This window comes from Acromyrmex echinatior, chromosome 2 (genome assembly GCF_024713525.1).
Source record: "Acromyrmex echinatior isolate Ae372 chromosome 2, ASM2471352v2, whole genome shotgun sequence".
Taxonomy (NCBI): domain Eukaryota; kingdom Metazoa; phylum Arthropoda; class Insecta; order Hymenoptera; family Formicidae; genus Acromyrmex; species Acromyrmex echinatior.
The window spans coordinates 14,208,601-14,233,998 of NC_141853.1; the positions used below are offsets into that span (position 1 = coordinate 14,208,601).

The window sequence follows — 25,398 nt, forward strand, 5'->3', positions numbered from 1 at the left end:
TAAAAAGCTGATTATATATTCTATTACACAATTAAATAAATTTATCATTAAAAGCTATTGCATATCATCAAATGATGCGTATAATAGCTTTTAATGATGTTATAGGATTCCAATTGTTAACATATAAATATATATGTATTATAACTGATAATCAGATAAATAATGTATTTATTCTTCTACAATAGCGAATTAAAAATTTCAATTTTATTTTATAATTATTCAAAAATTGTACAAACTAATTATGTAAATAATTGTTTAATAAATTAAATTGCAAATAAATTATTTGCAACTTAATTCTGTATTTTAAATAAGAATTTCTCTAACTTTTGTATATAATTTATCTAATTAGAGAGGATAGAAATTAATATATTTGATTTATTTCTGTGATTAAATAATAAATTGTGATAGTTTCAGTATTCATCTTGTAGTAAAGTATTCATAAAGCGTAACTAAATGAAAGTTAGTTAATTAACGCGTATAGTATAAATTACAACTTTATGTATAACGTCGATTTTGGAATATTTTGCGTTTAATTTTAATATATTGGCTTATACGGCCATATATAAAATAGTTATTACAAAATCATAACAGTAGTCTTTAACTATAATAATGGAATACATAAAATTTTTTACGTTGCTAATTAAAAAAAAAAAAAGATTTTAATTATATTAAAAATTCTGTCAGAATTTAAAGGCTCTATTTTTATAACAAGTAGATAGTTAACATTCTCCGCCGTGTCTCGCGCAAATTTTTGTCTTGGCCCGATAGAGCGGAATTTTAAGCGTTGCGGAATTTTAATAAAGGCTTTGTCACACGATAGGTATCGGATGTATCACACGGATGGGGTACGCGCCTCCGTCGACCTCTGCGGTCAACGATTTATATACATAAACGCCCTACATAAGCAAAGTCACGTTTCACCGATAAAAAAAAGAAAGGGAGACGCCAGAAAAGTGTTATCGATCCGGATAGCCTGACGTCGCGTCGTTTCACCCGGGGGTTAAATTTAGTATTTATCATCACGTATTCCGCGGAGTCTACAGGTAGCGCCTGCGCGACCCCGTCGTGTCGCGCGTCACGCACCCCTCCATCCCCTACGTGCATATGCCTATCTACTACCTTATACATAGCCGGCATGCACGGCAGCGGTGAAACATATTTACCTCTATACGGACGCATTACGAACATTCGTCTATTTTTGTCATAGCGACCTGTCGTGTATCGATCATTTCTCTAATGTTTCTGTAAATGTAACTGGGGACGCGCGTTCCCGCGTTCTCCCGACGCGCGTCAACGTCCAAAATCTAGAGCGAGAAAAAAAGTCGCTGCAGTCGCGTGTTTTCACGCGACAACGGTTGCACATGTTGGACACACGCAAAGGGATTTTCTATGATTTTTATCACTAATTCAAAAAAACTATTACACAATATACTCCGTAATTATACTCGATTCACACGGTTATATTTTATACGTGTTTTCAGAGGCATTACAAAGTAACGAGATTTTTATTATTAATAAATAAAATACATATTTAGAGATTATACTGATCACGTTTACACGGCACTCTTAATAACTGTAGTTATTAATCTGTAGTTATGAAACTGACCAATCACAGCTATTCCTGTGAAAAATAGAATAATTATGATTGGCCAGTTTCATAATTACGGATGTTGTTAAACTATGGATTAAGGGTGCCGTGTAAATGTAGTTAATGATGTATACGTATTGTTTTAATGGCGATAATTGTTATCTCAATTGTTGAAAATGATATCCGTATGATTTAATTAATTTTATATACGTTTTTGTTACGTAGTAACAATGGTTCATAAATAGAATAATTAATATCTCTCTGCAGTGGATATTCCAATATTGTATGTATAAAAAGATTATATTCTCTTTCCCTTTCCCTCTTTTTTCTTACGATTTTAATTTCTTTTCCATGATGCCTAAAAACAATTTTTAAATTACAAAGTAAGCTTTATCTATATGATTTTGGATATTTTCAGTTTTACATACAGATAATTTATAAAATATTACAAAATTTTTCTGAAAACAAGATTTTCTGAAAAATAAGGGAGATAAATTATTAAATGAAATTTAAAAATGCAATAAAATTGAAAAAGAAACAACAAAATGATTTAAACAATATTGATTTCATGCCAACTACATACATGAAAATTTCCTCAATGCTATAGTTACAAAAAACGTTTCCAAGAAATCCTTGTGCAAAAAAAAAAAACAATTTAAACTGTAAAGATTATTTGAGACATACACATATAAATTTGCTCGTGTCATTGAGAAACACTAAATGTATTTAATTACAACATCCAAAATGAAAAACAATCGGAAGCGATACGAAGAGTCCAAGATATCTCGTCGACTCACCCCGTGTTACTGACCTGACCAGTTTTAGTTTCGTCAGGATAATACCCTCGCCGCCACCACAGTAAACACACCACCCGCCACTTTCGTCCCACGACACTGTGCTGGATTACGTGCACGCAGCCTGGATTTTAGGGTCCACGCCGGTGGTGGTGGTGGTGTCGAAGCGTACCCCGAAGGGCAAAAATACTCAGTCCGATTGGATTCAAGCGAGATCGTGACTTGGTACGTGACACGGGAATGTGATTAAAAAAGCTGTGGCACATACATAAATCAACATGAGATTATCGAGGATATATTTCGAACGTCACTGTAGCGTACGAGGGATGGAGCGAACACGACGATAAATGAACACCATCGGAGGGGAAGAAGAGGAGAGACACGCAAATGTGTGTATGTGTGTGTGTGTGTGTGTGTGTGTGAATGAATGAAAATCACTGGTGGATCGAAAGAGCAGAGCAGGATAGATGACTGAATAAACAAACGAGCTAGCGGATACACTGGCCGGACGGACCGTATCGTAAATAGGGGGTAAATAGCCACGCGTTTTCCCTCAAATGCGTGGGTGGACGCTGGTGCATGCGTATGGTACACCGTATCTACGTGTGTATCTATACGTATGTGTAGGTATAATATGCGTGCAGTCCCCGTGCCTGCGTGTGTCTATATGCACGTGTGCAGGTAGGAAGGTGCAAGAGATCCTCTAACCGCGACGATGGTTTAGGGTGTACTGAACGTTACCCGGAGAGGGTTGGGAAACGGCGTAATGTCTAATCCAACATTACCTAACTGTATAGCAACGGCGCCATGGAAACGGCACGTTTGCGCCTGCGTTAGCCTGCGTCGCCGCCGTCGACATAGATCGACTTAAACTTTTTTGGCAATTCCGCCAGTTACTTCGAGAACTCGCAATAAAAGCCGCTATTAATTCTCTATAAGTGTCGCGTTTCGAGAAAGAGAGGGGATAACTTCGCAATTTGTCGCTCTCGAGGGTACGTGGTAGTGGTGGTTGGTGCGCGTTGACCCGAGAGAAATCGCGCGCGGAGATGGAAGTATTGAGGCAACTAATGTCGCCGCTGGAAGATCTTTAATTAATTCGATCGTTATCTGTTTAATTAAACATAATAAATTTTTTAGACCCTCGTAGTGGCGCGCACTTTTCTCTGACAGATGAAGTAGACGCGTCAGAAATAAGAGTTAAACTGTACAGTATCCTTGTTTTTTTTTTTTCTAGTAATACGCTATTTTACTTATCCTTATTACAAGAATATCAAATTTTTGACAACAATCTCGATTGAAGCGACATCTGGCGACATCTCTCATCGATGTGCATTCGTGGGTGAAAGATATATATGATAAGATATTTGTCATTTTATAAAAACCGATAAGAAAATTATAGAATAATGTTTATAATATTTAATACAAATAAATTTAGCTTCTATAATATTCGATAAATAGCTTGAAATTTAAACATATTTTTCCTATTTATAATATTATAATCTACTACTTAAACTACTTTGAATAAAAAAGTAATATGAACAGTAAACAATTGATCATGTTTTATCAGAAAGAAACCATATTATCAATGTAATATAATAAAAAAAAACTATATTGAACGTAACTGTATGCAATTATATATGGAGCACTGATAAATCGACAATTGCTATTTTATCCTATGAGCCAGTTTGTATTGTGAACCACCGACGAGATAGTATTGATTTTCAGGATTTAATATAATTTTCTTCATTATTTAGGATTGTATGTGTATGAAAAATAATAACTGTATTAAATATTGCAATTATTTACGGAAAAATAGTTTTTAATAATTTTGATTTTGTTCAAAAAATATAAATGTAATAAATATATAAAGTATAAGATTGAAAAGAAGATACTTCTGTAAAAGATAATTATTTTATTAAGTGAAAAGTATAAAAAAAGAATTTATATTTTCACTTGAATAGCAATACGTAATCTTACACGGATCAATATTACACGTTCTAAAGGTTAGAGACCTTCAGCTCGGGGTAAAATTACGAGAAGAACGCTGATATTACCGACCATATTTTTACTTATCCGATATAAATATTTGGAATTTAGTTTACATAATTAATTTTATAATTTACAGTTTTGTTGTTTTATAAAAATGTATTTTTGACATTATTCATTTCCATATAAAAATGCGTTCTGTAGTTATACGTGATTTAATTTATCGTTTTTTACAGGGTAACAAATTTTTTAAATTTATGCAGACCATTATTATTTTTTAACAATACTTCGTTATATAAACAGATATAATAATTAAATATATAAATAAATAAATAAGTATATATATATATATAAAGCTGTTTGAATACTAAATTATATTTAGAAAAATTTATTAGTAATTTGCCGATGACAGTTTCATACTTGTTTCTGATATAGATGGCACACGAAGTATTATAAGGAAAAGTATTAAAATTTTTTTTACTTATAAATTTTTAACAAGTTAGTAAAAACAATATGAATATGCGAAATATAAAAAAATAAATATTAGTAAGATGCTAATTGCTTGATGTCATTATTTCCATTGATTTTTTAAATTTTCTTAAATATTAGAATTAGATATTTAAAAATGATTGAACAATTTTTTAACACAAATTCTTTTTAAATCATATTTGTACTTTTATTCTAAATCTGGATATTCTAAAATAGACATAGTAGGCATAATTATAGAATTTTAATATTATAATTTTCTGTAATAATAAAATATAATAGTATGATTTGAATGAAGCATGATTGGAAAAATACAATCATGCAATAAAATACATATACTACATACATAAATAAATTTTTATGTATGTACTTGAAAATGTTATTTTTTCTTTGCTGCTTCTTCACGTAGTACTTTGGCTATTATAGATATTCCCTGAAAAACAATAAAAAAATATCAATATTTAAAATTTAAAACGCTCATATATGTATAACTGATATTTTTTACATTATTAACATAAGAAAAAAAAATTCAATTGTAAAAATATTTATATATGTTTTTACCTTTATGCATAATTTTTTTTTTTTGTAATTTGTAAGAATTATATAAAGATATATTTATTTTATGTAGATTTTCTAATTGTGATTAAAATTAATTTGTACGGCATTTTTTGCAATATATATTAGGTGTTGGAATTAATTCGTAGCGTTTTACAAGTGATGGGAAGTACTTTCATTAATGTATTTTTTAATGCTCATGTGAAATAAATAACATTCTTTCATTAAAAAACGCTACGAATTAATTCCAACACCTAATATGAATTTGTTACATTTGACAGAGACAGTTAAAATTAATGATATTTAAAATTACTTTCTCTATTTCTTCTGGTGAAGCATAACTGTAGCTAAGTCTCAAATGACAATCTTGTTTTGAAGAATCGTAATTAAAGGCATTGCCAGGAAGAACGTAGATACCTTGCGGTACGCATTTGTTCATCACTAAATCCATTGTATCATTCACAACTGTTACTTTAATCCAAAAAAACATTCCACCTTGTGGTATGTACCATTCTGCCAGACCTAACAGAAAACAATTTTATATCAAAATTAAACATTAAAATAAATGTATTAAAATGTATTAAAATTGTTTATTAGATTTCTTGATCAATTTCCAACTGATCTTTTTTAACAAAAATATCAGGACTCTTTGTATAAATTAAAATTTTTTTATTAAATCGAGCATTCGAAAAAAAATACACAATTATAGTTTTTTTAATTTTAAGTCAGTCTTTTTTCCTTTTTATAAAATTTTAAATTATGGAATAGTTATTAAAATATCCATTTGGAAACTTGATGAATGAATAATAATAATTTAAGAAGAAAACATCATATTTGAATCAGCTACAAAATAGAAAGATTAAATGATATTAGATAAAGTTGAGGAAATAATTTTTGCCCGATGAAGAAATTTCTTAACTTTTCACTGTTATTTTATTGTTTTCAGAAATCTCAACATAAAAAGTCTTAAAATTAATGTTAACATACCAGTTAAATGTTTCTCAAGCATAGTCAGCATCATGTCACGTCGCTCCTGATAGAACTTTTGAATTTCTTTAAAATGTTGCTCAAATTTTTGCTGTCCCCAATTCTCAAAGAGTTTATAAAGAAACATCTGTAAGAGAAATTATTGTAAATAAATTTTAATGTATATTTAATTATTACTATCATTAAGAATTCATTAACAACTGAAATTGTTAATAATGGAATTTATTTTACAATCTGTATATTTTATATGAGAGGAGATTCCTTTTGCCTACAAATCGATTGTCCACAATATCGTTTGTCTAAATGAAAATCGCCGATACTGACATGGATTTTTTAAAATGAGACTCTCTTTTTTTTCAGAAACAAATTATTGCACTTTATTAATACTAATAATATAATATGATCTGTTTAATTAATTAAAAAAGTGTAAACGCATAATTGGTTTTAAATGTAAAATTGGGATGCAGCGTAAACACCGGCACACTTGTCTGTAAAACAAATCTATATTTTAATATTTATATGTTGGTAATCAAGCTGTAGGCAATAATACATGTAGGCAAATGTGACTTCGTTTCTGAAATGTTTATTTGTGCGCAAATAAAAGTGCATATAAGCAATGGAGCTGTAGATAATAATTTTTGTGCGCAAACGAAACTGTCAGCAAAAGTTATGAGGCAAACAATGCTGTAGGCAATTGATTTGTAGGGAAACGAATTCTTTCTTTTTGTATGCATATATACATGTATATGTGCGCGCGCGCGCGTATGTGTGTGTGTGTGTGTGTGTGTGTAAAAGAAATTATCATGATAGTATTAATCTCAATGAAACAACAAGTCAAGTTAAAATACATTCAAAGAATATTAAAAGAAAAAAAACGAACCTGAGATAAAAACGATGCATGAAGAATAGAGGATGAAATGTGAATAACCAATTTATTTATGATATCTTTGTGCGCTGTAATAGCGCCGATGCGCAATCCAGCGCTTATAGTTTTACTAAATGAATCCATTCTAATCACGCGACCATCGGTATCGAGGGAGAAAAACGACGTGGGTTGTTTATCCAAAAAATGAACGAAACAGTAAGGATCATCCTCGACGATCAAGAAGTTGTATTTCTGCGCTAATTCGTACACTTTTCTTCGTCGAATCTCCGATATGACGGCGCCTGTAGGATTTGCTCCCGTCGGATTGATGTAAAGTAACTGTACAAAAATCAAGTATATACAATCACATAAAATATTTAATCTACATTTTAATAATATTTTGAATAAAATTTTATATCAAATATATATATATATATATATATATATATATAACATTTCAAAAAATGATAAGTAATATATATATATAGTAATAAATATTTATCATAAATATTCTGTACATTCTGTGTTCTGGGTATAAGTTATTTGTATGATATGCGAACTATTTGAAATTTTAATCTTCTTTTAATGGAAAGTATTGACTCGAAGTTAAATTTAAAGCAAAGTAAAATATTTTTTACGAATAAAGATAAAGATCCGAAAATAAATAATTGCTTTCTTATTTTTTAGCAGTTTGAAAAGAGATTTAACACAATACTTTTGTAACTCACTTTTGGCATTGGTCTACCATCTTTAAGTCTTTCTTCGCATTTTTTGGAAATTTCCTCAGGAATTATCCCATCAGCATCTTGATTAATTTCTATAATATCTGGTAACAAAGGTGCTAACTATAAATAAAAAAGAGAAAAACTTTGGAAAATTATTTTTTACAAATAATTTATTAATGTCTTTTAAATGTTAAAGATAATATTGTGTTAGAGAAGAATAAATACAAATTTTTCTTTTTTATATTAAATTTATTAAATTTATAATATGCAATCTGAAATTGCACTATCAAATAGATCTGCGTATTTTTTATATTGATTAATTAATTTTATCGTTTGATATGATAAAATTAAATCTTAAAATTTATCTTTTTTAAATCTCTAAAATTTATGATATCTCATTATGATATTATTTTATTCACAATAAAATTAAATCTTAAAATTTATCTTATAAAAATATGATTAGTGGAAATTAAATATTTTATGAAATATTTTATTCCAAGATATTTTATACAAGATAATTAATTTTAGTTAATTTGAACAGTGTAACACAAGATGTAAATTTTAAAGTTGTAAATAAAATTTCTTACACTTTCTACTTGTATATTTTTGATATTTCTATTGTTTATTACTTTATCAATATTATAATATTATTTTAAAACAACATACCGCTGCGATTATCCCTGAATATGTTGGTGTTTGAAGCATAACTGAATCATTCTCATCAATCAGCAATTGAAATACTTTTTCACAACCGTCCATAGAACCGCATGTAAACGTTACATCCCAATCATTTCGCTTTGGTGAATGCCATGTTTTTTGGAACTCCTTCCATTTTTCTAATAATGGCGCGTAACTTTGACAAGAGAAATGATAAGAATTTTATTGAGATATATATTAAAATGTAGCTTTACTAATACAAAAAATATAAAAATAAGTAAAAAAGGAAAAAGGACTACGAGCCTAAAACATAAATTGACAAACTGTATGAGTAGTTAAAAAATTTTTTTTTTAAATAAAACTATGTCATAAAATTAAAAACGTAAAATATAATTTGATAATCAGAAGGTGAACAAAACAAACGTTTCGATCCTAGTTGGATCATTTTCAATGTGACAAATAAATTAGTGTGACAAAATAAATTAACAACAGTAATTAATTATAACTCTATTGTTAATTTATTTTGTCACACTAATTTATTTGTCACATTGAAAATGATCCAACTAGGATCGAAACGTTTGTTTTGTTCACCTTCTGGTTGTCAAATTATATTTTACGTTTTTAATTTTATGACATAGTTTTATTTCAAAAAATTTTTTTAACTACTCATACGATTTGTCAATTTATGTTTTAAGCTCGTAGCCCTTTTTCCTTTTTTACTTATTTTGATTTATTGAGCCTTATTATTTTTATAACAAAAAATATATTTTTTTATTAATTAAATGATAAAAATGCTTGAGTTATGTTAACAAATAATATAAAATTTATAATTATATTATAAAAACATGAAAAAGTATTGTATATAAATATAAAAATATATATAATATAAATAATATTATATATATTACATATTATATGTAACATATATAAAATAAAAAATATAAAGTTGAATAAAAAATAAAATTAGTTTAGAATTTTAAAATTATTTAAAATTTATTTTTTTTCTTTGATATTTAATAAAAATTTGTCTTTTATTTTATATAATTAGAGAACACAAAGTTTGTATTTATCAGCTAATATTTTTACCCTTGCGCAGATCCATATTGTAAAACTACAGACATTTCTTGCTTGTTAAGTTCTATTGGGACATCATATTTATATGTCATAGAAATATTATTGATGGGATATGTAGAGGTATTTGGCATACCACCAGCTAGACTTATACCATTTTGTCGTGTCATATAGAGATGGGCTAATTTAAAATTAAAAAAGATAAATAGAGTGAATAGTGACATTGTATTAACATATATTTTTTCATATATAATTTTGCGTTATAAATGCCTCATATGTATCTTATTGATCTGAACATCTTTGTTAAATATTTCAAAATTTGCAGATATAATAAAAAATATATATATTATAATATTTTCGAAAGATTTAAATATGTAGTTATAAAGCATGAGTACTCGAAATTTTTAAAACGATTCTTCCATATATTTCATGATTTAATTTAAAATCAAACAAATTAGTGAGAGATTACTTCAATTTTTAAACGCGCTAAAAAAATCATTATTAAAGGAAAAGAGCTCTTATTTTTTTCTCTGATTTTTAGCTGTTTTACATTCGGAACTCAGAAATAAATTCACATAATACGTATGTAAGAATATTTCCATATGTTTACTTGAGAGAATGAATTTTGAATAAAGAAATATATAACAGATGAAAATGAGTGTAATGATTACTTACTTAACTCTCTAATTAAATTTGTTTTTCGCCTACTAGTGATTTTAGAGAAGAATTGTGTGTAGTCCATGATCACTATTATCGTGGGACGTAACAATTTTTTTTTTATCGAGAACTGCTGTTGCGAATATTATCTCGAGTGATTTGTGACGTATTATTTGCACTGTAATCAATGATGAATACGATAATGTTTTGTAGCATATACTAGGTTTTTTCAAACCATTTTTTTTTCAAGCAAGCGTAAAACGAATAAGCAAAGTTATATTAAAGTACGAAGATCGTTAAAAATATACTGCAGGCCTTGTAGAACATGAGTCAACTTCTCCAGCGGACGCTTCCCCCTCCAACTTCAATAATAAGAATATATCTGTTCTTTCTCATGTTTTTTTACTACACAATGTATACAGCAAAAAATGAAATATTCGATAATTTGGTTCGATAAGGATTACGATCCATTCGATGCTACGAATCGGAACATTTTTTGATCAATTAGTAAAATTCTTTTTTCCTTAAATTGGTTAATCAAAAGTTTCGAAGCATTTGTAGAACGTCAAGTAAACCGCATCCAGAGAGTCTCTACATTATCGATATCAGCTGACATCATCCTTAAAATTGGTTGTAACGGGCTGAGTTGGAGAAGAAATTCTCTCCCCCCCCCCCCTTCTGAAGCGACTGACTCTCGAATCATGTTCTGTCAAGCCTGTACAGTCTGTACAATGTAGATACTTTATGTTTATTCGTTTTTAAAGTTATTTAAAAATTATCACAGTCTATTATAAATTATGGAAGGTTCTAGTTTCTTTTTAATAGTAGTTAATTGTTATGTAGCTCTTTATACTTATATTTATAAAAAAAATTGTTTAACTGAATTTAACAGTTTCTTACTCACCATAATCTCATTCATCTGATGCTTAGAACTTTTTACGCCATATAACACATACAATGTACTGGAGTCGCCGAAATACTATGTTCTAATAAGAAATAATTTATCAAAGATCGCGAATCGATGGTGTCTAATTGACAATTATTTCTCGCTGAATATTGCTTTAAAGGCACATTATATTATACTTGAGAAATCTACGATTAAGTAAAAATAGCTTATCATTCTTTGATAAGAGCAGCTGTTTACAACATGCAAGTCTTAATTATGATATAAATTACTGCTATCTTTCCATATCTCTCAATTACGTAATATGTAATTTGATTTGAAAGTCAAATATTTAAAAATAATCATGACGTTAATAAAAATAAAAACAACATAGAAATTATATAAACAAATGTATTAGGTGTTGGAATTAATTCGTAGCGTTTTTTAATGAAAGAATGTTATTTATTTCACATGAGCATTAAAAAATACATTAATGAAAGTACTTCCCATCACTTGTAAAACGCTACGAATTAATTCCAACACCTAATACATACACATAAATATTCTCTTCAAATAAATAATTAAATGTAAAATTGTTAAGCGTGAAAATTTTACGAAATATAAAAATAATAATTACAAAAATAATATTAAATGAAAGCTATAAAATTATCTAGTATTATCTAGTATTTATAGGACACTAATAAAAACTTGAAAAAAATTTATACTTATTGCGCCTTTATAGTGATAGGATGCTGTTGAAGAGAAAATAGAAATTTTGAAATATAGTCGTAACATTTATTCCAATTTATTAACATCTTGTATGTGTATGTGTATGTATGTATACTTGTGTGGAGTAACCACGTGTATCTGTATAAGCGTGTATGTCACTGTTTCCATCGCTTTTGTTGTTTGTTATTTTTTTCCTTTAACATTTCGGATAACATTTTGAATAACTTATTGTATTATGTTGCCTGATAAACGCTCCATTCGATATCGATCGATCGATCATACGCGCGTGGCGCTGATCGGCAGTCAGTTGGATTTTCGATCGATCTCGAGTAAAAAAAGAGCTATCGACGTCGAACAGAACGTTCGGCTTTCGCGTTTCGTTTCAGCGACCGACAGAACGGGGCTCGTACGTTGTTTGTCGAATATAAATTCATCTCATTTTGTTGATTCTATCGTTTCCTTAATTGTTCTTTTGTAATCGGCTTGTTCGAGTGACGTTAATGGTCGCAAAAACAATAATTGATGAACGAAAAATAATAAGAAAAATCAATGTTCACATTGTTAACAATACTTTGTCTATATTGCTTCTACTTAATTTTATACGAAGAAGATGCTTACACAATAAGTATCACAATATTATGAGAAATAAAAATAAAAATGTTAAGAATAAAAATGTTTCTCGATTCAAATTAAGTTATTTTGATATTGGTTGATTAACCGTATTACTCCAATTTCTAGTTTTATTTATAAGTCGTTGACAGTTCTCATACAATGTATATAAGTTCTTAATTAATGAATAAGACATTTGGTAATAAAAAATATTTTGTCTTATAAATTATCATTATGGCAGTTAATACATTACGTGTTAATTGTGCTACATATATATATATATATATATATATAGAGCAGCACCGTTTACTTGTATTAAATGTATTTGTTCTTCTCTTAGTTAACTCTGTCACTTTCTCAATGATATTTTATCACATCTTTAAAAATATTTTTTGGTAAAATATATTTTGTAACTATATTACAAATTACAATTGTGTGTATTTTATTAAAATAATAATTGTTAAATATCTTCAAGTGAAAGTGAAAGAGTTACATTTTTCATTTATAAATTATTTTTTATTTGTGTTTCTTTGATTATACTTTTATATTTATTGAGACACATAAGTATATAAGATGATACGTTTAAATATTCTGTTATGAAAATAGGCCCTGCATGATTAAAATATTGTTTACACATACAGTAAATAAAACACACATAATTACACGTTAATTACGTTTACATTTAATTGGATATAATATTTTTAATATCAAAGTGTGAGATATAGTAGAATTAAATTTTATATTATGTGTAATTTTTCATTCCTAATTAGTGTAATCTGCACTAATTTACACTTTCTATATCATTCTATCAAAAATTAATTTAAACCACAAAATTAGAAAATAATTCCCAAGTTTTTATATACATATATGTGTATGTTTCTTATTTAACGACGGTTTTTTATTTGCTGCTTTTTAATTTAATTTTGTGTAGCAAAAATAAATGCTGTATGAGATCTTGACATTCGTCATATAATCAACATTTTTATGCATATTTTTGAAAATTATAAATAATCGAAAAATCAATTATAAGATTGCGACCGAAAAATATATCAGCGTTTGTTTTCGAATTCGTCACTCGTGCCGAATCGCACCATTGGGTCCACTGTCATCCCATCATGTCGGTCGACAGAATATTTCTACAGTTTTTGAGGCCGTTCTTGCTGTACGTTAATTTTTGTTATCATTTGTTTTGTATTTTCTCGCCAAGTCCAAGTCTCGTTATCGCAACTAACACGATACGTGGAGCTATTTACAAAACGGAACACTTAACAACTGCGCCTGCGTTTAGTTTATTGCGAGCTAATTATCGAGCCGTCCGTTTTTATTTCTTCATTCTAACGCAATTAATGGGCATCTGTTTGTATAACACGCGCATTCTCTCATCACTAGCCTACACGTTCGCACGAAACTCTCACATCATCAAATTTCAGAATTGTAACTTTTGAGGGATCTTTTTTGAGCTCTAAATTAATCATTTAACTGAAATTTCGCTTCAAGTAATGGCGCACATTTTGAAGTCGCATGTTTCATTCTGCTAATCAATCGTAAAATTAAGAGGCATTCAGAAGCAATGATTGTAACATACGACATATTCTCTTTTTTCAATTTTTAAAAATTTATTTAATAAATTAAATGTATTAAAATTTTTTATACACATTTAATGTAATATTCCGATATATATGCTATTACATTAATATTTTTTATCAGGTTCATTTAATAACAAAAATTTTATATTTAATTTAGAAAAAAATATAAGAGACTTTTTGTATTCTTTTTCTTGTTAATATATGTATAATATATTCCATAACATAATATTACAATGCATTTGAAATGAAAAAAGGGATTAATTAGAAAAGTTTAAATATATATTTTAGTAATGTAGATGTGATACGTGCATTTTATAATATTAAATTTTTAGTTAACTTGAATTAGCGTAACAAACATGCGACCCGCTCTTGTACACTTTTTTTAGAGATATGATGGTAAAAGTGAGTGTCCAAACATAATCAGATAGTCGTAAAGATGTAAAGATTTTTTTAGCTATAAATAACATTTTTCTAGAAGTAAGAAATAGAATGAAAAATTTGAGACAGATGACAAGGGAAAACTGTTAATATTGCAAAATAATGTGTATCTAAATTTAAATTTAAACATAATCATTTACATAAAACAACGTATAAAAGAAGAACAAATTGATAAATTTATATAGAAAATAGATATAGTAGAATATAATAGAGGACACAGTATCTTTTACACAAATCTGAAAAAATTGTCAAAGCTTTAATTTATATTATCTGTATTTATATACAGGATGATTCATTTATGAATAAGTTTACTCATATTAATTATTTCCTTAATCTAAATGCTTTAAATTAGGACAAAATGATTTTGTTTTAAGAAATCTGCATTGTAATAACCCTATCTGTATATCTATGTAATGATTCACCCTGTATATATCGGGAATTATATCAGTCGTATATATTAAAAAACCATGGGACATATATTAGAAATACAATAAATATTGAGTATTCCTATTTTCCTATTATTTGGAAGGGACAGGAGAATTAAAAAACTCAAATATTTTTTATAAATTTCTAAAGGTAAAATGTCGATAAAGGTAAAATTGACATTAGTTCAATATTCATTAAGCTTATTAAGTTCATGATTGTGAGAATACACCTAGTAAAAAAGTTAATATTAAATTGAAAAACTTATGTGAATTTTATTTTGACATTTACTTTAGCAAATAAGTGAATATAATTTGTGGATGTAATGGAAAAAAAGGGAAAGAGAAAGATAAAGACTATAATAATTAAAAGAAATAATTGTTGATATCACACATGATGAGATTTATAGTATCATTGAAATTAATCATTTAAAATTGAAAATAAACAGCGTTTCTCTGATATTTCTAAGAAACAATTCTACTTGTTAGATTATTAACAATGAGCGTCTTTAAAAAATCAACACAACGGAAAAAAATGTTATATTTAAAATGTAATTCAAGTCGAAAGAAGTTGCATAATCTTTATCAATATATGCACGGTGAGTCTAGGCGCGAGTTCTAGTAACAGTTTCTTACTCTTAAAAGTATCTAATGTTAAAGAGTAGAAAAATTATAAAAGTACGAAGGTCTATAATCGTTAACATGAGAGAGATTCCGTGCGGCCGCTTCACTGCCTTCTTCTCGTCTTTTTTTAGCTTTGAAAAATATCTAATAGTGTTAAATACTACTTTTAAATAAAGCATTATTTTTTAATTAAAACTATTGGTTACAATGTAACTATTGGTTACGATGTAACTATTTATTAAAATTGATTATAAATAGCTTCTTCCAATATTTTCGATATTATTATTAATAGAATCTTCCTTTATTTATTTTAGATTTATTATTAAAATTTTTTTTTAAATCGGGAGAGTACAAAGTCTTATATAACGCATAAGAAAATGAACCAATAAGAATCCTTCATTTTCTTTCGTTTTCATGAAAAAAAAAAGATTTTGATAGGTTAATTTTCTTATGTTTTTATGTATTATACGTTATGCAAAAGTATATACTCCGATCTTTAAACTCTTCAAGCAAAAACGTTATTAGAATTTAAATCTCATAAAAATTTTACGACATAATATCTGCATAAATACGTTATAAAAATAAAGATGTAATAATTTTATTTGAGTTATAGAAGTATGCGTCTTTTTGTTTTTAATATTTAGTTGAAAAGAAAGCAGTATCATATATTTTAATTCTATTAAATTAGAATAATTTTTTTGACAAGTTTAACCGAGATAATAATTTCTATTGTAATTATGAGTACAACTTTTATAAAATCGATATACTTTTTGTACATTAATGTGTTTTCTTCCGGCATTATTTTCCTTACTTTCTAGACATTCTTTAATTAAAATTATTTTTAATGACTTTGGCTAGAAATCAAAGAACTAAAAAAGGGAAACTTGAAACAAAGAAATCAGTAGATTTCACTTTAACTACATTCAGGTTCTTTGCGGCGTCGCACGGAAACACTCCTAAAAAGGAGTCAGTATAAGGGAAGATAGATAGAGAGGAAAATGGTTGATGGGGGTAGTGAGAGAGTGTATATTTTTCTAAACGATGATGGAAGAAGTGCAGCAGAAAGGCACCGAGAAAAGGTTTACGTGATTGTACGAACGTTAGATGCTAAAATCAATCGACACGGACTCGTTCTTGTACAGTCTCTAAAAAGTCTCGCACTCGCCCTATTTATATATATATATATATATATATATATATATATATATATGTGTACGTATATATGTATACATTCCGCCCGCCTAAAATTGTGCTAAACTACTTGGCACACGCACGTACAATCGCACACTCACGCATCTATTCGCGCGTATATATATATATATATATCTTCGCACACGTTATCCTCGGCTCTTTCTGAATTTTAGATTTCAACTAGACACTGTTTGATTGTTACATTTGGCAATTCGGCAGCACTCACAAGTTTTCAAGCTCCTTGTCTTACAACGCGACTATGGGGCGACATGCTGTACGCCATACACCGCTGAGAATTTTGTTTAAGCATCTTGTTAATTTTAAAAATGCTCGTGAGAAATATATATTTCATTTTTATGCTATATTGCGCGGATCCACAGCTACGAAAAAAATATTGTACATAATGCATAGTTATTCGTATTATAATAAATGCGGGATTTTCGAAGAAATTTTTAATAGATTTTTTTTTCTATATTTGTTTTTAATATATTATTTGTTAAAGAGAAAAACGATAGATACGTGGCTCAATAGAAGAAATGGATTGGAACAAATTCATCAGCGTGTTGGCATATAGCAAAACGCACCTCGCGGTAGTAATAATTCTGTTTTATTCTCCTACAGCCGCGTTCTAGAACTTCGCCTCTTGTGACGACTACTTTCTCATAACGTCATCATAATTCTCAAGCGAAATGTCGGCTTTTATATACGTATATATAACAATAATTCAATAAGGCATACGATATCCAATTAGGGACTTCCCCTTATTTATCACGAAACTTTTACGTGTATTCCTTGAAGTTTGGACATTTCTCGCTATCTCTCTCTTTCTCTTTTCCTTTTTATCTCTTCGAGAAACTTTCTTGTAATCTCTTAGGTCCGCAAAAGTTGACATTTTTTTGCCTAATGGCCGCGAGTGTAATGGATAGCCGCATATAAATTACTAGAGGGAATTACATGGATCTAGTAGTCATCCGAGTATACATTCTCTCCGTATTTCGTGTCTTGTTTTGCGGCTTGTTAAATTCGTACCTCTCCGGGGCGAAGTTTGGAACGCAGCCAACGTAATATAAAGTCTCTTCTTCACGTAGACGACGCGACATCAGAGTCTCGCCTCCCCTCCGTTCTTTGTCGATCGGCGAGGACGAGTCGCTGTCGTATACGCTCAACGTAACGCAACGTGTATGTATGTACACTTATCTAAAAGTAACGGTCGTAGCACTGCGTGCGTGGCCTATTACATAATATTTCTTCTCTTTTTCTTTTTTTTTTTTATTCCCGATATAATAACTTTTCGGCTCGTCTTATTTGTCTACTATACAAATTTTTGGCTAGAACAACGGTAGGTAGTCCTCGTGCGCTCATTTTTCTTTTATGTAAATGTGTTTTACTGTATTTTCTGTTTTTTATTCATTTATCATCGTGTACCTGGAGGGGCTGACCGGCAGTGATGTTAGCCTCGGCGGAAAAGTCTCCAGATGTAGACGTAGAGGCATATATGGCTCGCTTGGTTCAACTACGTTTTTACCTTTTTATCGAAAATAGACACAAGTTGCTCTTGTCAACGATAAATATCTCGTCTACTATATATCTTTTTTTTATCTTTTTGTTCTTTACACCGACGCGCTCTAATATTTTAATACATTTGACTTTCTACATCCAGCGAGCTTCTCGTCAGCTAATATCACTGAATTAACGGAGATAAAGAACTGAAACAACTTCACTTAATCCTGGTCTTATTGCTTTCGAGTACTTTTACTTTTTCTTTAAATCAGATACAGGTCTGATTGTAAGGATTTTTGTTTCCATGGAATATCAAATCGATCGATATTCCAGTCCAGGGATAAATTTATCAGACAACTTTATCGAAAAGACCGATAAAATAGATCACCTCGCAAAAATACGGCAATCAGGAAACTTGGGCAACTTTGATTCGATGGGACCGTTTACTGCAATCGCTCTATTTTCCGGTTCCCCTCCATCGAGCACGGTGTTTATTTATTCGCACGCACAAAAGGATTATAGACACGTACACGTACACCCAAAACTTTACAGAGCTTACAAGATTACACAAATAGAAATACGTTTTATTTCCTCGCGTTAGGGAAACCGTCAGATCGACGGCGAATCGGCCCTGATGGAAAAATCGGTGACAGGAAAAACCGGTTCGACGATTATCCGAACAAAAGTGCTGTTTCCCTCGTTTCTCTCTCTCTCTCTCTCTCTCTCACTCAGATTTCTTTCTCTCTCTCTCTCTCTCTCTCTTTCTCTTTCTTTCTATTTCATTCTTCCATCCGCTCGTCTCGCTGAAAATCACATGTTACACCGACATCATACAATCGAGCATATTGCGAGCGTATTATTGTTTTCACGAGAAGTATCTGTTCAACGAACTTGATTATCGTCGCGCTTGTATATAAAAATAATTCCCTATTTCCTCCGTGACATTGTCAATCGGCCTTCCTTCGACAGTCTCCTGAGTTGTGAGTTACGCGGTTCACCCTGATCGATTGGAACGAGTTTCTCCGCTCGTTTCTCGGATAGTCCTTTGTGCGATATTAGATCACCATTGCATGCGTCCTTATCCCAAGTTTGGCTGCTCAAGATCTCGCGATCTTGAGCGGCATCACGAATGCTAATTAGGACGCGACGAATGTCTTAAGCGAGGAAGTGCATTTGCTTTGCTTTCGTTGTTAAATGGATCACGGATGTCGATGTGCGCCTGGTTGTGTTACGAAGGATGCTCGTATGAAGAGATTCAAGAATATGACTGAGTGACGGAAAATAATGAAGTCGTCCAATCTTCTTCGACTACGTAAGAGATTATGGAGCACGGCTTACGATGCCAGATAAATTGCGCTCATTTTCTCTGGTGCGTCGAGATGCTGGCGGGTATATCCACAATACAGTTATGTGAACTTTCAGATAAATCCGACTGCGCGCGTATGCGTTGTTCACCAACTCAAATATATTCTCAAGTATAACGGGGAAGGCAGATGACTAAAATATATCAGTAGATGAAATCTCAGATATAATTAGACTAATTGTAAGTCGCCGTCGGCCTCGCCTCGCGTTTCGTCCTTTTAAACGGATGAAATTCGACCCGGGTTTCGTGCTTGCTATAGAGTGTACCATACAATCCACGTAAAATGCCTTCGATTTGGACTACCTTAAGATGGGTCTGGTTCCGGGACAGAAGTCACTGCCGTAATATCGAAAATCTCCGATATTTCCTCGCGCGCTCGGAAAATGCTTTCCGTCGTTCTTTTTCTATGTTTCGTATATATTCTTCTCTCGTCTTTCATCAGCTAACATTTATCCTTTATGTAGCTTTTTTCTTCATTCTCATTTATAAAGCTTAAGTATGGTATCCAATATGGTATAATAATTTTATTTTGTTTTCTTTTAATTTCGTTATATCCAAATTTTGATTTTTAAAAATAGTTTTATAACAATTCCATACGACAATTGTTACATTCGTGAATTATAGTTGAATTCATTGATCGATATAACAATTGAATCTCCAAATTCATGTACATTATAATTATCTGGAGTTTTAATGGCGACAAGATTCAAGAAAAAAAGAGATTGTTTTCTAAAAGTACAAGACGGTTAAAGATTAGATAATGTTCAACTTTTGAGCAAATGATTTCCTCAGATATCGACATTCTGAATTTAGCTTCGTATCTCGATAAAAACAGGTCGAAGGACATGCTCACTACGAAAGATGCATTCTAAAAGAGCGTTTCTTGGGACCATATTGGCGGGATTGATGGTAATGGCGTTGGTGGTGGTCTGTGCCTTAGCTCGATCGGTGAACACGGTGGAGATCCCACGCTACTCTGACTGCTACTGGTTGTCGTTGAGGCTGGTTGCGACCTATTATCAAAAGTTTATTAATTAAAGAAGAAAAGAAGATGAGTGTATTTTAATAATATATAATCATAGGAAAAAAGAAAAGCTCAGATACAAGTGCTTAAATGCATAAACATTTATAACAAGTAATATAATAATAATCAAGTTCTTTGATGATGTTTTTTTGGGAGAAAATTTTTGTATAGTTATTTTTGATCCAATTGTATCGTTAAGAAAATTTTAAATAGATTGAAATGTCTGATATTTTTGTGATTATTAATATTTACGCATGTTCGTTATTATATTGTTATGATAACAAAGGTTTTTCGCTTTAAACTTCGCAGCTATACAGTCTCTCATCGTGACAGCAACATTTTCTTTTTCGTGTGAATTCGTAATAGGGATTTACCTGGAGGTTTCGACGGCGGCACTGATGGTCAAACATTCTTGGCAGGGTTTACTACCGGCTCGTCGCCTGGGCACGCAGCCCGCGCATCCGTCCCATTTTTCGGGGATCCGTTTTTTCCTAGAAGGCACCCGTAGGAACCGCCGACAGCTTGGCCCAGGCGCATCCGAGTCCGTAGAAAAACCCGAGACCTCGTCCTCAGTATCGACGCACTGCTCCTCGTCCTCGTTCTTCAGAAAGACGGAATCGGAGCCGAGCGACCTGGTATCTGGATCGGGAGGATCTACGCTACCCATCGATGCCAACGGTGCTCTTTTGCCCGATGACGCCGCCATAAGGCTGCCGACTGCACCGGCATAAAGACCGACTTCGCTTCCGCATGGCGATAAATCCGGAGTTGGCTGTATGACCTGATTACATTATAGAAATTGTCAATAAATAAATAATATTTGGTGATATTTTTTAGCACTAAATGTGGTTTAATGGCTTCTGCACATTGGATGCGAAAACGCTTGCCACGCGGAAAAATGTGACGCGACAGCCAATAAGCTTACAGCTCCTAATATGTTCATTGGTTACTGTGTTGCATTCAGTCGCATGGCAAACATTTCCGCGTCCAGTGTGCAGGAACCATAATTCATTTTTATTTATCATTTGTAGCAGATGAGTTAAATTATATTCTAAAATGGAATAGTAAAGTATTAGTGTTATAGTAGAATTATAATAATATGAGTAATCATATTATTGTGTGCCTTCCAACAAGTAACACAGATGACACAGTATGTCATTACATCCTTGTTGTTTGTCAATGTTAAACAAGGATCACTGTTGTACTTGTGTCGCTTGTTGGAAGGCACACATTATCTAGAGCGTGAACATGACATGGCAGACAGCGTACTGGTCATCAGGACCCAGAGGTCCCGGATCCTGGAAGGAGCCAAAATATTTGCTCGTGTCTTCTCTCGGAAAAAGCCGGCAATCTCCCAAGAATATTCTTGCCCACAGAAATATCTCTCGAAAAATCCGCCGTTTGGAACCGGCATTAAAATTGTAGGTCATATGCTGACAATTATTAAATAATTAGAGCGCGCGAACAAGCATATGAGAGAGAGGTATAACACAGACCACAGGCCTAACGTAAGAAGAAGTATTAATATCTAAGATTTTGACAATTTTATTAAAATTATTATAGAATAAAGATTCTAAATAAAAATAGACTCAGAGCCATTAAATGTTCAATGTCAACTATTGAAAAGAATGAAAAAGGAATCGTTTCGAAAGACATAAGATTGCAAATATCGAGTATATATACCTGGATATCGATAGGGTAATATAAATCCCATGGCTCATCGTAGGCGGCGTGACGCGGGTAGGATGGAGGAGGTGGAAGGCACGGCATTACCATGGCTGAACCCCTTCGTTCCAGATAACTGCTTCCAGTGCTGCTACAGGTGACCGAGCTACATCTTCTGTGATCGACCGGGGGAGCCAACCTCGGTTGCCTGATTGGCGGTGCCAGCAGGGAGTCGTATCCACCGACTGAGGCGAAGCGAGGTGCTACCACGGGTGAATGAGACTGATCCATCTGACATAAATATTTCTATCAATTACAAATACTTGGCGAACGGACAAATTATAAATTGAAAGCCACTCTGTGAACTAGAGAGCATTCTCTGAACGCCACTCTGTAAACTAGAGAGCACTTTCTGAAATGGCATGGCGTCAGTCCAAAATTTTTATGTTCTATCGAGAAAAAGTGTAAAACTTTACTACTTGAAAACTGTACGATCCAATCAATAGTGATGTTTCAATACATAAATCTTCTCGACGATTTTTTTAGTTACGATATATTTGTTATTAAATAAAAATTGTTATAATTCAGTGAGGAATATCGATATCTTTACTACTTTGTAATTTTAGAGATTAAAGAAAAAAAAACGTAAATTTCAAATGAATCAAAAATTCATTTAGTTTTTCAACAAAAAAAGTAGAATATTTACGATTTTGTTAATATTTCAACTTTAATGATACATTTTACTTTTAGAAGAATGTATTTCATTTTAGAGTTGGGTGTAAGTATATTTAAAAATATATAAAAAGAAGAGCATAAAAAACCACAGCATTTAAAACATTAAACGTTTCGGCCACAATCTGGCCATCTTCAGTAATTCAAATAAATAATTAATGTTTTAATTAATGTAATAATAATTAAATATCACAAACTATAACTTGTGCTGTGGTTTTTTATGCTCTTCTTTTTATATATTTTTAAATTTATAACCACGTAAGTATATTTGTTAATTATTTTAATAAAAGTATTTAAACTATGATATACCTCGACGCATAATGATCTTCTCGGACCACGACCTAGCCTAGGTGGTAACCTGGCGATCGCTTCGAGAGCAGCGGCGAGGGCGCGTTCCTCAGCTTCAGCTTCTGCGACCGCCGCTGCTGCCGCTGCAGTCAAAGTTGGATCTTCCAGTTGTTTACTCGCTTTGCATCTGATAAATATATCGATCACATTTTAATTGCATTTTAATGACGACGACAAATACTCGTTTAAACATTCTTAAAATTACCTGCTCTTGTAAACCACCAGCAACACCATTAAGCTGAAAAAGCCACCAAGGGTCGCGGCGATCCGTACCCCCGTCATGACATCGTACGTTTTGTAAAATTCGATTTTGACCTGTTCACGTTCGCTTAGTGTCGGAGTTGCGTCTGGCAGGAACGTCGTTGGATCTGTCGTCGTCGTCCCTGTCACGTTGCTGCCGACACTCCCCATTCCTGCGAATCAGACAAATTCGCTATCGTTACACGTGCGCAAAAAAAAAAAAGAAAGAGAAATATATAGGTTTGCGGATTTGAGCTGAATGCTGATACTCTGCAAATTGTGTGTGAGTTGAATGCGAGATGTATATAAATTGTTTGCAAATATTGTCAAAAAGATAATAAGTCTTGAAATTTGTAAGAGGCTTTCTGTAACACGGGCTGTAATGTGTTTATCATCGAGAATAAAATATAGAATATAAAATATATAATTTGTTTATTAATTTAACTTAATTTACCGATTGTAAATGTAAATCTAATAGCGGCGACAATTTCTATAATAAAAAAAAAAAAACAAAAATGAAAAGGAAGAACAATCACATTTGAAGGAACTAAACTACTTGTAAGTATTTCAGGGAGAGGAAAGTGCATAAGCTATAAATCACATCGAGAGCATTTGTTTACCGAACTGTGTCGGCCAACGTGTGCTGACTGGGCTCGAAAATGGAGTGACGGCGCTGAATTTCCTGGAACAGAATGAAGGCGCGCCGTCAAAAGAGGAGCTGGCATTCATCCGGCAGGATTTTGCATTATCATGAAAGTACGAGAACAAAAAAAAGAGAGAAAATACTAGGCAAAAGAAAATCGGCGTAAATAAGAGTGGGGACACATGCGGAGGATTTAGTAGTGGGAAAATGTGAAAAGAGGGGTGTTTAAAGAGGAACACACACAAGGAGAAGGCCACAATCATTGAGCAACGGTATCGCGACGGAGAAAATGAAAGGTACGAGGTATATACACGTTGCTCTCGGGCTTGGCCGGTTAGCATTGTGTAAGTAGAGATGGTCGTAGGTAGGTTCATGTATTGATTCCACCTTTGCGAGCCTACCTCCAATGGTTAGAAGCGACGAAACGTACAGCAACAATCTATCAAGACCAAAATTTGTTCTAGAATGAATTATTATTCGTTTTGTTGTTAAGCTTTTCAGAGCTTTGGATTACGGGGATCAAAAGCTGGACGTTTTGTCAAAATGGAAAAAAAATGAAAAAAATTATTTTTTTTTATCTTTGAAATAGAATTGATTCTGCCATTATTGAGACGCTAGTATATTGAGACGTTAATATATCGCTAATATATTATTGAGAAAGTTGGACAGCAATTTCTACAATTGACAAAACTCTTTACTACAATTATTTCCAATTTTTATGATCACTGATGAGTCACAGACGAGCAAGACAAGATTCTAAAGGGGATCGTAAGAGATGAATTTAATGTGTTGAGTAAGTCCAGTAATTTTAATATTTCGAGAAAAAGTAAATAGTGACCGACATCTGTGTACATAGTATAGAATAAATAAATACGAAATAAATAAATTTTTCAAATGTCAGTCTAATATCACTGCCTGCGCAGAAAATATCAGCGGTACATAAAACTGCGCATTAATTAGATATTGGTCAATTTTGCAACACAATTATCTCGTAAAACTATTTGTTCTCTCATATTTTTACATCAACATT

General features: G+C 31.4%; 3 protein-coding genes across 16 annotated transcripts in view; all 3 read right to left on the reverse strand.

Annotated features, from left to right (window-relative positions):
• Fstl5 (follistatin-like 5) overlaps nt 1–3,185 on the reverse strand; it is a 40,664-nt gene extending 37,479 nt beyond the window's left edge. The window contains exons 1-2 of one of the 4 annotated variants that reach the window (XM_087403028.1): nt 3,168–3,185; nt 2,400–2,637 (exon numbers count right to left, since the gene is read on the reverse strand). The gene's annotated coding sequence lies outside the window, so the exon portion shown is untranslated. Of the gene's footprint in view, nt 1–2,385 lie in introns of all 4 variants that reach the window. The other 3 variants (XM_087403026.1, XM_087403027.1, XM_087403025.1) reach the window with 3 other exon arrangements.
• Nucleotides 3,186–5,019: 1,834 nt separating this feature from the next.
• LOC105146733 (kynurenine/alpha-aminoadipate aminotransferase, mitochondrial) lies at nt 5,020–11,438 on the reverse strand. The gene is made up of 9 exons (XM_011057192.2): nt 11,276–11,438; nt 10,390–10,549; nt 9,730–9,895; nt 8,653–8,839; nt 7,990–8,106; nt 7,277–7,600; nt 6,397–6,523; nt 5,723–5,931; nt 5,020–5,287 (listed from the first exon to the last, which is right to left on the reverse strand). Exons 2-9 carry the CDS (start codon nt 10,454–10,456, stop codon nt 5,234–5,236), a joined length of 1,251 nt encoding a protein of 416 aa, XP_011055494.1. The 5' UTR covers nt 10,457–10,549; nt 11,276–11,438; the 3' UTR covers nt 5,020–5,233.
• Nucleotides 11,439–12,035: 597 nt separating this feature from the next.
• The window catches only part of LOC105146731 (hypothetical protein), a 79,941-nt gene continuing 66,578 nt past the window's right edge, over nt 12,036–25,398 (reverse strand). For 8 of the 11 annotated variants that reach the window (XM_087403035.1, XM_087403034.1, XM_087403033.1 and 5 more), the window contains 5 exons: nt 23,691–23,898; nt 23,447–23,612; nt 22,424–22,696; nt 21,115–21,521; nt 12,036–20,729 (listed from right to left, as the gene is read on the reverse strand). In XM_087403035.1, the coding sequence (XP_087259161.1) occupies nt 20,585–20,729; nt 21,115–21,521; nt 22,424–22,696; nt 23,447–23,612; nt 23,691–23,898 (1,199 nt within the window). In that variant the 3' untranslated portion in view covers nt 12,036–20,584. Of the gene's footprint in view, nt 20,730–21,114; nt 21,522–22,423; nt 22,697–23,446; nt 23,613–23,690; nt 23,899–24,345; nt 24,408–25,398 lie in introns of all 11 variants that reach the window. The other 3 variants (XM_087403036.1, XM_087403038.1, XM_087403037.1) reach the window with 1 other exon arrangement.